The 12,390-nt window shown below is 42.5% G+C and overlaps 1 protein-coding gene across 1 annotated transcript; it reads right to left on the reverse strand.

The window, feature by feature from the left end:
- Nucleotides 1-831: 831 nt before the first annotated feature.
- On the reverse strand, nucleotides 832-3,181 carry LOC114708538 (olfactory receptor 8S1-like). The gene is made up of 2 exons (XM_028891889.1): nucleotides 2,418-3,181; nucleotides 832-994 (listed from the first exon to the last, which is right to left on the reverse strand). The coding sequence occupies exons 1-2, from the start codon at nucleotides 3,179-3,181 to the stop codon at nucleotides 832-834; spliced, it is 927 nt and encodes a 308-aa protein (XP_028747722.1).
- Between the last annotated feature and the right edge of the window lie 9,209 nt (nucleotides 3,182-12,390).

The raw sequence follows: 12,390 nt of genomic DNA on the forward strand, positions 1-12,390 counted from the left end.
AATTGTCTTGTGAAAATAAATGTTAGCTTTGTGACTCAGTCAAGCTTGATTATCCCATCTGACAGGCAGATGCTGGTGCCAGCCCCTCCTTTCCTCTTCCTTCTTCCAGATGAAATGATACAGGTTAAAGATGGGCCTTGGGATCTGCAGATATTGTGAAATGATCACCACAATGAATTTACACGCTGTCACCTCACATGGTGACGTGTTTATATCCACAGATCAATGAGGGTACTTACAGCTAGGTGGTGACTGTCACCCTCCTTATCTCCTAGGATCCTGCAAGAAAAGGGCATCTTCATGTGGAGTATCACTTCTTCATCCACTGTGGGTGTGGTGAGCCCTGCTCTGGGCACTGCTTTTATGAATGAAGACAGGATTCCAGAAACATTAATTCATTTCTGGTTCACTTATTATGGAGATTTAGATCTTGCAAAGGGTCCTTTGGGATGGAAACAAATGGGGGGTTGAGTCTCGTTCAGCCAAGATGCTACTCTCCCAGATGTGGCAGTGTCCTCACCAGTGGTCTGACAGGTTGATTCAGACTCTGTGCACAGACAAAATAAAGGACCAGGAAAGGGACAAACCAAGAGCCATGGAAATGGCTAGTGGAGTCCTGAGGATTTGCTAATGTACTAAGTGGGTCTCTTGGATGAGTCGGGAATCACCTGTTCTATTCTGGAAGTTTCCTAATGTCCCTTGACTAGGGGTAGGGCAGTGGAGGAAGAGAAATGTCCTCCGTTGTGGCAACATAGAGGAGGCTGAGTGGTAAGGTCCCTCCCAGCATCTTCCCTGTGCAACTCCATCCCTGATGGAGCAGGAGAGCCTGTGCTACAAGGACAGCCTGGACCTCCTGGTCAGCATCCTCCTCAGAGCTGCCGTCACGTCTTTGTTTTTCAGGCTGTAGATAAGGGGGTTTAGCATCGGGGTCACCACACTGTACTGTAAAGACAGCACTTGCTCCAGGGCCGAGCCAGACGCTGGGGTCATGTACCTTTGGAGAAATGACACAGAGGAGCACAGTGAGCTCAGGGTGAGGACCGCAACACTGCTGACAGCTGTGGTCCACCCCACTCCCGCCGCCGAGCGCACAAAAGGTTCCTCAGGGTCGAGTGGACTGTCGCCATGGCAACATCTAGAAATGACCGATCATTGGGAAGTCAGTCATTTCTGTCTTCAAATGCCTCCAAGCATGAGTGAACTCACAGAGGGAACTCTCCCAGGAAAACAAGGTCTTCTGTGTATTCAGGGGTCCAGGTTAGGATGGGGCTAACGCATTTCCATAGCATCTTGGCTAATAGACATGATATATCGTTACCCTTTCTCTATATTCGCAACAATTCAGACACACTGTGTTCTCATTTAGTGGTGATTATTTCTTGCACAACTGTGTGTCTAGTTCACAACACTGCCGTTGTTTCCCACACGTGTGTCTCTGAGGGTTACTCTCACAACCGTAGCAAATTATTATTAATTATTATATGTGTATGAGCGTTTGCATGCATGTGTGTATGTGTACCATTTGACTACATGGTACCTGTGGAGGTCAGAAGGTTCCTGGTCCCCTGAAACTGGAATTGTGGATGGTTGTGAGCCTCCTTGTGGGTGTTGAGAACTGAACCTGGGTCCTTTGCAAGAGCACCAAGTGCTCCTAACCACTGAGCCGTCTCTCCAGCCCCAACACGTTATTTTTATAATGCTTGATGGAACAAATTTTTAGTTATATTTTCCTTTGGATTGGAAGAGGAGCCAAAATCGGTGAATAAAGTGAGAGATAAAAATGGGCTGAGCAACACGTACGATTTTTAAAACCTTATGATTAAATAATTAGGCGTATCTTAAGAATCCCTTGGATTATTTCCCAAAGATACATTACTACCTTTCAATGGCATTGTCTTTACCAGGACAAAGGCAATGCATCAAGAGTGTTCCTTGTGGACTTTGATTTTAAAAGATATTTAGGGGCTGGGGAGACGGCTCAGTGGTTAAGAATGCTGCTGTTTTAATAGAGGATTGTAGTTCAGTTCATAGCACACATGTCTGACAGTTCGTGACTACACACACACACACACACACACACACACACACACACACACTATTCATCTAACCATAATTTTTCTGATATATTTTTCTAATATTTCTGTGAAATAAGCAGGGGAAATCTTATTGTTGCTTTACAGTGTGTGAGGTAACTGAGATAAAGGGAGGTACATTTCTCCCCAGGCTCAGGTGAGCCTTTTGAAAACTGCGCAGCTAGTCCACAGCAGAGCTGGACTGGAGCTCAAGCCTTGGGAATTCCAGGATGGAATTCCAGGATGAGTCTTTCCTGCTGCATTGCCGTGCTCTGTTGTCTAGACCAAGGGCGGTTAGGAGAGGAATACACGGCTTTTGTGACGAGCAACTACTGTGTGACACACCTCAATATTCCCGAACCGTAAAAGATGGTAACCACGAGGAAATGCGAAGAGCACGTGGAGAAGATCTTGCTCCGACCTGTGGCCGAGCTGATGCCCAGGGCTGTCAGGATGATCCGGCTGTAGGAACCCAGCAGCAGGACAAGAGTACTAAAACCTAAGATCACCATGGTTGTAAGGATGGAGGCGACAGTAGTGTGGGGGTCAGAACAGACCAGCGAGAGCACGGTAGGGATCTCACAGGCAAAGCTGTGGATGACGTTCGGGCCACAGAAGTGCTCTTCAGCCAGCAGGAGGGTGTTAATCAGGCTGACACTGATTCCTATGGCCCAGGATATAACCACCAGCCCAGAACACACCTTTCTATTCATAGTGACCACATACATCAGTGGGTGACACACAGCCTGGAACCGGTCGTAGGCCATGGCAGAAAGGAGGCAGGCTTCGGTGGCCCCAGAAAATAGGACCAGGGCGATCTGAGTGAAACACCCCAGGGATGATATAGTCTTCCACTCAGAAATCAGGTTCCTCAGCAACTTGGGCACAATGACTGAGGAATAGAAAGCATCTATAAAGGAGAGGTGTCTCAGGAAGAAGTACATGGGGGTATGAAGGTGGGAATCGGAGCTGATCACCAGCAGCATCAGCAGGTTCCCTGTGAGGGTCAAGAGGTAAATCACCAAGAACAGCATAAACAGCAGCACCTGAGTCCGAGGGTTGCTGGTCAGTCCCAGGAGCACAAACTCAGTGACATTCCTAACTTCCATGGAGCATTCAAGCATCCCATCTGAGGGATGAGAAATAAGAAGATTGTCCAGCACTGCTATGCAGCCCCGGAATGATGAATTAAACTTTTGACTCAGGAGGGGTTACATGGCAGTGGTCTTTCTGCTGTGTCTGCTCGTCAGCACTTCCTGGCTCAGGGCAGTGACCTTCTGGCCAAAGTGGAGAAGGTGGGTGGGAAGCTTGAAGAGGATGAGAACTAGAAAAGAGGAGGAGGAACAGGATTAGAACACTGGAGGAAAGGAGCCAAGGAGAGACCCCACATCTCTAAGAGTGTGTTGTGTTCTGCTTTCAAAGGGGGTCAAACTCAGCCTGCAGGGACACTTACTGGCACAGCGAATCGGCAGTAAACATTTTGACTGGCCATCAGCATGACAGACTATGACGATGTCTGAATAACGAACAGAAGTGCTGTGACACCTCAGGATGCTGCAAGTCCTTTCTCTGCCCTCAGAAGTCTGTAAATCACTTGAGTTTTTCATTTAAAACATCAGTAGGATAGGTCAGATAGCTTAGCAAGTAAAGGTCACAAGGGTGACGGTCTGAGTTCTATCCCTGGGACTCCACGATGCCACCCATGCACCACCCCCAATAGAGGTAAAAGAAAACTCTGGAAAACTAGACAGTTCCCAAGGTCCATTCCATTTTCGACATTCTAAGAATGATGGAGCGATCTCTTTTGGGTGTGTTTGCTACCGAATAGAATCCCCTTGTCCCCTTGCATGCTAGCTCAAGCAGAAGTGACAGTTTCATGGAAACTGGATGGGGGAGGGGGAGACCTCCTAATGGGGGTGAGGAAAACGCCCTCTGCTTTCACTGCGCTCTCCGGATTTAGTATAAGAGTCCACAGAGACCCGAGCATCTCTGAACTGGATATGGATAAAACCATGCCAATCTTCTATCACTTGACTTCTGAGCGTTACAGATATCCTCTCCCCAAAGGAGGAGGGATGAAGGGCACTTGGTAGAATGGACAGTTACAGGTTTAGTTTAGAGCAGAAGGAGGTAAAGAGGTCTCCTCTCTTCTCAAAGAATAACTAGAAGGTTCATAAATAAACCAGTGTGGATGGGGAAAGGCTCCTTCTGATCCCTGCTTGTGACTACCATGCTCACGGGTTCCCAGAGTGGGCAGTTTTGGGAGAAGATAGATTGGAATAAGATTTATCCTTACCTGGATCCCAAGGCAAAAACCAGATGTGCTTAGTGGAGGATGCCTGGATAACATGCTTTCCCACACTGCACAAGAGCCACGGGTCTGACTTGGTTTCTGTGGCTTCTCTTGACTTAGTCCTAGGGGATACAGGCAAGGGACTTCTGGGCACTGAGCTCTTTAAATTTTGATTATGAGTCTTAGTTGGTTATCAACCTTTAATGGCTGAACTGTCTCTCTAGCCCACAAGAGACTTCTGAATAAGGATTCATCTCCATTGTTTTTATGTCCAAGGGGAACAGAACTTAGCTTTCCAAAGTTCTGCTTCACAAATAACAATGGCCAAAGGGACTTCAAGTCATCTTTAGACCTTAGAGAGTGAAGGGAATCCCTAGAGACCCCCGAGCAGGTCTTCTCTGGTTCTGAGTGGGTCCTCCAGGCTGACTCTGTGTTACTCTTGTTTTAGTGGGTTACATCATACAAGAGGGCCCCAAGGTGGCTAATAATCCATTTTTAGTTCTATTATTATGTAAAAATATCACCGATCTATGAGTAGGTTATAGGCATGCTCATTGTATACATTCACAAAATTCTGAAAAACAAACACACAACCCTTTACCTCCAACATTGCCCAGCTCTACTTTCATGCTGCTACGTCTCTTCCCTCAGGCTCCTCCCCCAAAAGTGCATCCTTGTTAACTAGAACGTCACTGTGTTCTTCAGATACCTCCGCAAATCTAATACAATGTTTGGCTAAAAAAAAAAAAATTCTCTGAAAAATTCTGTACAGTTTAAAAAATCCAATCATAGCTCTTTATTATTGAATTGTTGTCACACACACACACACACACACACACACACACACACACACACACACGCTTATAAATATGACCTGCAGAGTTTATTTAATGTTGCTCATATGTGTATGTGCTTAGGGCTGATTGCTTGGGAGTGGATCTCCTATCAGGGGGCTCATCCCTGGAGCAGACCGATTACGTCTCTCTCAGCAGTCATTCATTGTTCGGGGTTCTTCATCTAGGGGCGGGGTCTTCCCCCATCCACATTGGCATTGTCAATTGTCATTTTTCAGGTTTTGTTTAGGTGACCACATTGTTGAGATTTCATGAGCACAGCGTCACTGTCCTGTCTAGAAGACACTATCCTGTGGCAGATGCCCTGGTCCTGACATTTACAATCTTTCCACCTCTTCCCCCTTGGTGGGCCCAGAGCCTTCAGTGTAGGGTCATGTTGTAGAAGTATCGGTTGGTGTCGGGCACCCCATGGCCAGTGTTCTATGCATTTTGACCAGTTGTAGATTTCTGTAATAGTCTGTGCTTCAAAACGAAGCTTTTTTTCTGTGAATCTGGGAAGGGGGATATTGGGAGGGGTCGGAGGGAGCAGAAGGAGGGGGCAAATGTTGTAAATAGAGTGCTCTCACAAGTTGTCTTCTGACCTCCACATGCTCAACATGGTGCACAAGCTCACAACATAGACACAGGCAGAGCAGTCGGATCTCTGAGTTCAAGGTCAGCCTGGTCTACAGATCTACAGAGCGAGTTCCAGGATAGCCAGGGCTACAAAAGAAACCCTTTCTTAAAAAAAAAACAAAACAAAAAAACAAAACAAAACAAAACAAAAACCAAAACACAAAACAAAACAAAAGTAAAGAAAAAAATTGTTGTTTGAGAATTTCATAATGCCTATAATGTGTTTTGATCAAGTCCATCCTTCATCCCCTTCCCTCCAATTCCTTTCCCTATTCCCCCACACCACTATTCCCTTCCAATTTCAAGTGTTCTCTTTTTAAAATATATGTATTGGTCTGAAACAGGGTCTTTTTGTGACATCAAATCTATATAGTCCTGGCTGTTCTAGAACTTGCTGTGTAGACCAGGCTGTCCTCAAATTCACAGAGATCTGTCTGCCTCTACCTCCTAAGTGCTGGGATTAAAGGCGTGCACCACCAAGCCCATCTTATTTTTGAGAATTTCATATGAGAACTGTATTTACATCATTTCCTTCCTCCCTCTGTACCGCCACATCTGCCAATGCGTATTTATAATTTTGTGTTCAGGTTGGTGTTCAAAATTTCTGAGTGTTTATTTAGGTTTCTAATTCTTAGCATATAATTCTTTTAGTAATATGATTTATGGTATTCAAATATTGCACATATATTTACTTATGTGTACGTGTCCATGTCAGTGCCTGGCATGAAAATGCCCATGGTAGAGACCAGAAGAGGGCGTCAGATGCCTGAGCTGGAGTCACAGGTGGTTGTGAGTCACCTGACATGGAGTCTGACTCAGGTCCTCTGGAAGAGCGGCCAGTCTCTTAACCTCTGAGCCGTCTCTCCAGCCCCCTTGTATCTGTTTCTTACTCAGCTTCACCAAATGTCTCTTCCATGGATTTTTCCTCCTAATCTCCATACATGGAGAAAAGAAGGGTTACAGTTCTCCTGCAGAGGGACTCCCTGCCCCAGAGAGTTCTTTATATACAAAGTTACTGGAGTGTTGCGGCATCAGTGACCCAGGGTTCCTTCCTGTGTTTAATTAAATACTGAATATGCTTCATAGCAGCACCACACTGCTCTCTTTAGGATGCCAGGAACTCGCCTCTAAGTGTCCTAACCTTCAGGGATTTAGTTGAAATCTTAACACAAGAGAAGGCTATCATTTAATACCTTTTCACATGGATGCATCTTTAAAAGTAGATTTGAGGCCGGGCGGTGGTGGTGCACGCCTTTAATCCCAGCACTAGGGAGACAGAGCCAGGCAGATCTCTGTGAGTTCGAGGCCAGCCTGGTCTACAGAGCGATATCCAGGACAGGCACCAAAACTACACAGAGAATCCATGTCTCCAAGAAAAAAAAAAGTGAACGAGTTGGGGCTGGAGAGATGGCTCTGTGGTTAAGAGCAGTGGCTGTTCTTCCATTGGACTAGGGTTTAATTCCTAGCACCCACATGGCAGCTCACAACTGTCTGTAACTCCAGTTCCTGGTGATCTGATACCTTCACACCAATGCACATAAAATAAAGTTAAATAAATTATTAAAAATATATAAAAAAAATTTTAAAAATTAAAAAAAAAGTCAATTTGAGGGCTGGAGAGATGGCCCAGTGGTTAAGAGCACTTGTTGGTCTTGTAGAGGAGATCAGTTCCCAGTATCCCATCCATATGGCTTATAACTTCCTGTAAGTTCAGTTCCAGGGAATCAAGTGACCTCTTCTGGCCTCCACTGGCACTGCACACATGTGGTGCACATACACACTCACAGGCAAAACACCCATGCACACGAAATAGAAATAAACCAATCTTCAAAATACTCGAGTTATATGCTGTTGGTCAATCCCTTATTTGCAGCACATGGACACCCTTACAAGGAGTCTCTTCCATTTGTCTCATTGTTTTTATAGCTGCGGATTGTTTTATAGAACAGATGTAAGAGTCAATGAGTTCATTAGAGATAAGTGTTTTCAATAATAATGTTGCAGTTAAATAATTTGTAAATGCTCTTTCTTGTTTCAGTATTTGTGCAGAATGAGCTCCGAAAGAATTTGTGGTTCTAAAGACGAGCAACCAAAACCAAAACCCAAACCAAAACCAAACCAAACCAAACCAAACCAAAAAAACCAACAGACAAACTTCTGCAAATTGCCTTCTAAAAAGATACCATTTTCCATTTTACTTTTTTGGATCTTTCACTTAAGTATGGTGTGAAATTAAATTCTGAGAGTGGAAAGAAGAAAGCCAACCCAAATTCTTTTAAATGATTTTTCTCTGTTCTTTGACTGGCTAGGCCAGTGAGCGACACTTAGAGTACTTTGCAGTTTCCAGCTTATTAAGCAATGGCTCTTCTGGATCCCCAAAGCAAAACCAAAATCTGCCAACAATCATATTAAATGTAACCCTGATTTGTAACTTTTAAATTGAGCTGTGTGTGTGTGTGTGTGTGTGTGTGTGTGTGTGTGTGTGTGTGTGTCTGGAATGCTAATTAGTATCAGTGTGAAGAATAGGAGGTCATTTAAGGTTCAGGAGATGGGTGTTCAGCCAGATTGTTGAGCCTTTTGGTGTGGAAAATAAAATGGGAAAGGAAAGGAAAGAATCTGTCTGACCTCTTCCGAACACGTTGGTCAGAGAAATACATGTTTGCAGTGATGCCCATGAGAACCACATTTCAGAGGGAGGCAAATCCCTTTCCTTTCTAAGGCTCATCTACCTTAAGAAACACGTTTATAAAAATCTCTATCCCTTATTTCCATCAACTGAAAATCAGGTAAATTTCATAGGTATTTTGCCTGATCTATGGCCTCTGACACAGTCATGTGACTGCTTCTTTGGTAGTACTATGTCTTTAGAAAACTGACTGATCCCTGGACTCTTGACAGGACACAATGAAAGGGGATTTCAATCAACATGAGCCAGTTGTTGAGTTAGGCTGGTGATTGAACATTGATGCAGAAACCTTAGGAAGTGTAAATCTACACTAATAGGTTAGCTTTTAGCATTTTGAAACATGCCTAGTACATACTGAGGAAAATAATTTTAAGTCACATTGAATTATTTAAAGTGGAGATTTAGAACTGATTAAGTTATTGGAGGAACTTTATGTGTACTTGGAAACAGTGTTTCCCTATTGGGTGATATTTTATCCAGGCTTATTTGGCAGTGTCTGGAGATAATTTTGGAGTAGAGGCCATGGGTGCTGATAAACTTCTTACAATGCACAGACTATCCCCCATGCCAAGGCATTATCTGGCCCCAAGTGATTATTACTGATACTGTTGATACTGTAGTTTCATTTCTGTTCAATTCCAGGAATTGCTTTTATTCCCTTCTTTATTTCTTCAATGACTCATTCATCATTTAATAGTGAATTAAAAAATCTCCATGAATTTGTGTATTTTATGTAGTTTTCCCTATGGCTGATTTATGGGTTTAGCCCATTGTTGGACAGATAAGATATGAGAAGATGTTTTAATTTTCCTGTATTTGTTGAGGCATGCTTTGTTTTCTGGTATGTGATCTATTTTTAAAATAGAAATAAAATGAAAGTTTCATGGCTGATGAAGTATGAGGTGGCCTTCTTTGTTTCTTTTGACTAATTTTGGTGTAAAATCCGTTTTGTGAGATAGTAGCCAGCAACACCTGCTTGATTCCCAGTTCCATTTCAGTTAAAGACCTTTCCCCATCCTGTCAGCTTTAGGTGATGTCTGTCTTTGATAGGGAGGTGTTTTTATTGGAGTCAGTAAATAGATGGATTCTCTCTCTTCTTTTAAAAAAATGTTATTGGTAGTCTGTCTTTTATTTATTTTTTTGGTTTTTCGAGACAGGGTTTCTCTGTATAGCTTTGCTCCTTTCCTGGAACTCGCTTTGGAGACCAGGCTGGCCGCCGCCGCCGCCGCTGCCACCACCACCACCACCACTCGGCTGGTAGTCTGTCTTTTGATTGGGGAATTTAGATCATTAATATTTAGAGTTATTATTGAGAGGTGTGTATTAATTCCTGTCATTTGGTTGATTTTGTAGTCTTTAGTATTTTTCTAATTCTCATCTGCTGGCAGCTTTTATACATTTTCTTTGTTCTGTATATTTTTGTGTTTTAACTATGATACAGGCGAAATTTATCATCATGTCTATTTGGTGTTCTATAGTCCTTTGGTACCTGGATTGCCTTCTATTTTTCTAAATTCAAAAAATTTTTGCTATGATTTCATTGAAAATATTTTATATGGCTTTTGCTTGGTGTTTTCTCCTTATTTTGTGCCTGTAATTAATAGATTTGGTCTTTTCATATTATTTCAAATATCTCTCTTGTTTTATTAATTTATTTTTATCCTGATTGAATATTCCAATTTCTCTTCTTTGTCTTCAAGCCCTAAAAATCTGTCCCAGTGATTCACGTATTTCTCAGGCTTTCCACTGAGTTTTTTATTTGAGTTATTTATTGACTTCTTCATATTTAGCATCATTTCAGTTTGGTTTTCCCAAACTGAAACACTGTAAAAATTGTAAAACATTAAAATTAAAAATGTAGACTATATGCAAAATAATATTGTAGGTATATTGGATTAAATAAAACTTATCATTAAAATTGATCTCATTTATTTTTACTTCTTAAAATATGACCATAAAATTTAAAATTATATATATATATATATATATATATATATATATATATATATATATATACACTTTCAAACATTCAGCATAGATTGAGTTTTGAAGCTCATCAGAGGTTTAAGCTGTCTCCATTTTTCTTAGGTCTGGTAAACACCACCATTAATACAATTAATTAAATAAAAAGGAAAATTTTGATGGAAAATTTGAGTCTATGTCCATTACAAAAAACTAATCATTATCTGTTTTACATATGATTGTCATTTATTCCCCTAGTTTGTTCCCAAGATTCTAATAATGAGTGAGTTGAAGAGAATTTCTAAGACTATGATGAGCCATACAGTCTACTAAGTTTTAGGGATTAACCAGAAATCACTGGAAAACCCAGAGATAGAGCTGAATCTGGACAGGAATCAGAAGAGGAACAGCAATATGAGGATCCTATGCTCTTTTCATAGCTTTGTAGATGAATTCCCAAAGTTCAAGCTGGTATTAAAGGAAGTCACAGAACTAGGAAGCCATAGAATGACCTTGTTGTGGAGCTAACCTTTCAAAAGAATACCAGCACGTTTCCAGGAACTGATGTTTACAGCTGCACATGTCATTGGGATACGTGGTCATGGGTGGTAGCTTGGGGGTGGCATACACTGTCAGGTCCAAAAGGAACACAGAACAAATGGCCAACTGTGGTGCCCATGAGCATTCTAAAGCACATGCTGGCCTCCAGGTTCTCTCAGCATCCCAAGCACCTGTTACAGCGTCCTTGCTGGCATCCTGCTCCTCTAAGTTCTCTTCCCAGCCCCTACCCTGAACTTCTTAGCTCATGGGCATCCCTTCCCCCAGCTTCTATTTCCTACAGATCTCTGCCCCTTCGGCCATCCTCTCTCTTTGCTCTCTTGGACTTCTGCTGTCTTGGTTCTCTTAGCTCTTGGTCCCCTCTCTCTTAGTCCTCTTCTCTGGCTCTCCCACTCCCCTCATGGCCTGGTTCAGTCTGCTGACCATGTTCAATCTACTACTTTTCCTCCCAGCTCTGGACTCTTCCATATGCCTTTGGCTGTACTCTCCCCCATAGCTACAATAAAAATCTCCTCACCATACCTTGAGTAGTCATGTCATCATTTCATTCACATACAGCATTATATTAAACTTCCAGAAGTTGCTGGAGACTATGAAATATTCCTGTAGAATCTTTCCATATCCAAACAAAGGCAATAAGTATAATAACTTGATATAAATACTTCCCCCTTTAGTGACTAAGGAAATAATGATGTAAAATAGACAATTTGAAACATAACAAAAAAAACCTGACCAACTTGGTATAGCACAATCAAAATAATAATTTCCTAAGAACAAAATTGCTTTGACAGCTATAAAATAAACATAAAAGGGATATACAGCAAGATACAGTACCATTGGCATATGCAACCAATGTCCTTGCCATACTTCAGATGGGTTTGTAGGTCATTTACACTTCCCTAGGGCTTGGGTGCATGCTCTTGGGTTGAGCTTTGGATAGGTGGGGCACCTGATAGATGCTGAAAACAGCCATTACAGAAAGCTGCTGACTTGTGTTGTATGTGGCTGCTGTAACCGTTGATTATAGTATCTGTTGTGGAATATTAGTTTAAGATGTGTTACATTTGTTTATGCTGTGGGACATTTGTTTTAATGCTGCAAAGATGTGTTGCATTCTTTTCTGTTGCATTTGTTTAACTCTGTGAAGCTGTGTTACTTTTCCTGTCTAAAACATTTGGTTGGTCTAATAAAGAGCTAAATGGCCAATAGCTGGGCAGAGAGCTAGGGGCAGGGCAGTGGAGGAAGAGAAATGTCCTCCATTGTGGCAACATAGAGGAGGCTGAGTGGTAAGGTCCCTTCCAGCATCTTCCCTGTGCAACTCCCATCCCTGATGGAGCAGGAGAGCCTGTG

This window comes from Peromyscus leucopus, chromosome 20, assembly GCF_004664715.2.
Source record: "Peromyscus leucopus breed LL Stock chromosome 20, UCI_PerLeu_2.1, whole genome shotgun sequence".
NCBI lineage: Eukaryota > Metazoa > Chordata > Mammalia > Rodentia > Cricetidae > Peromyscus > Peromyscus leucopus.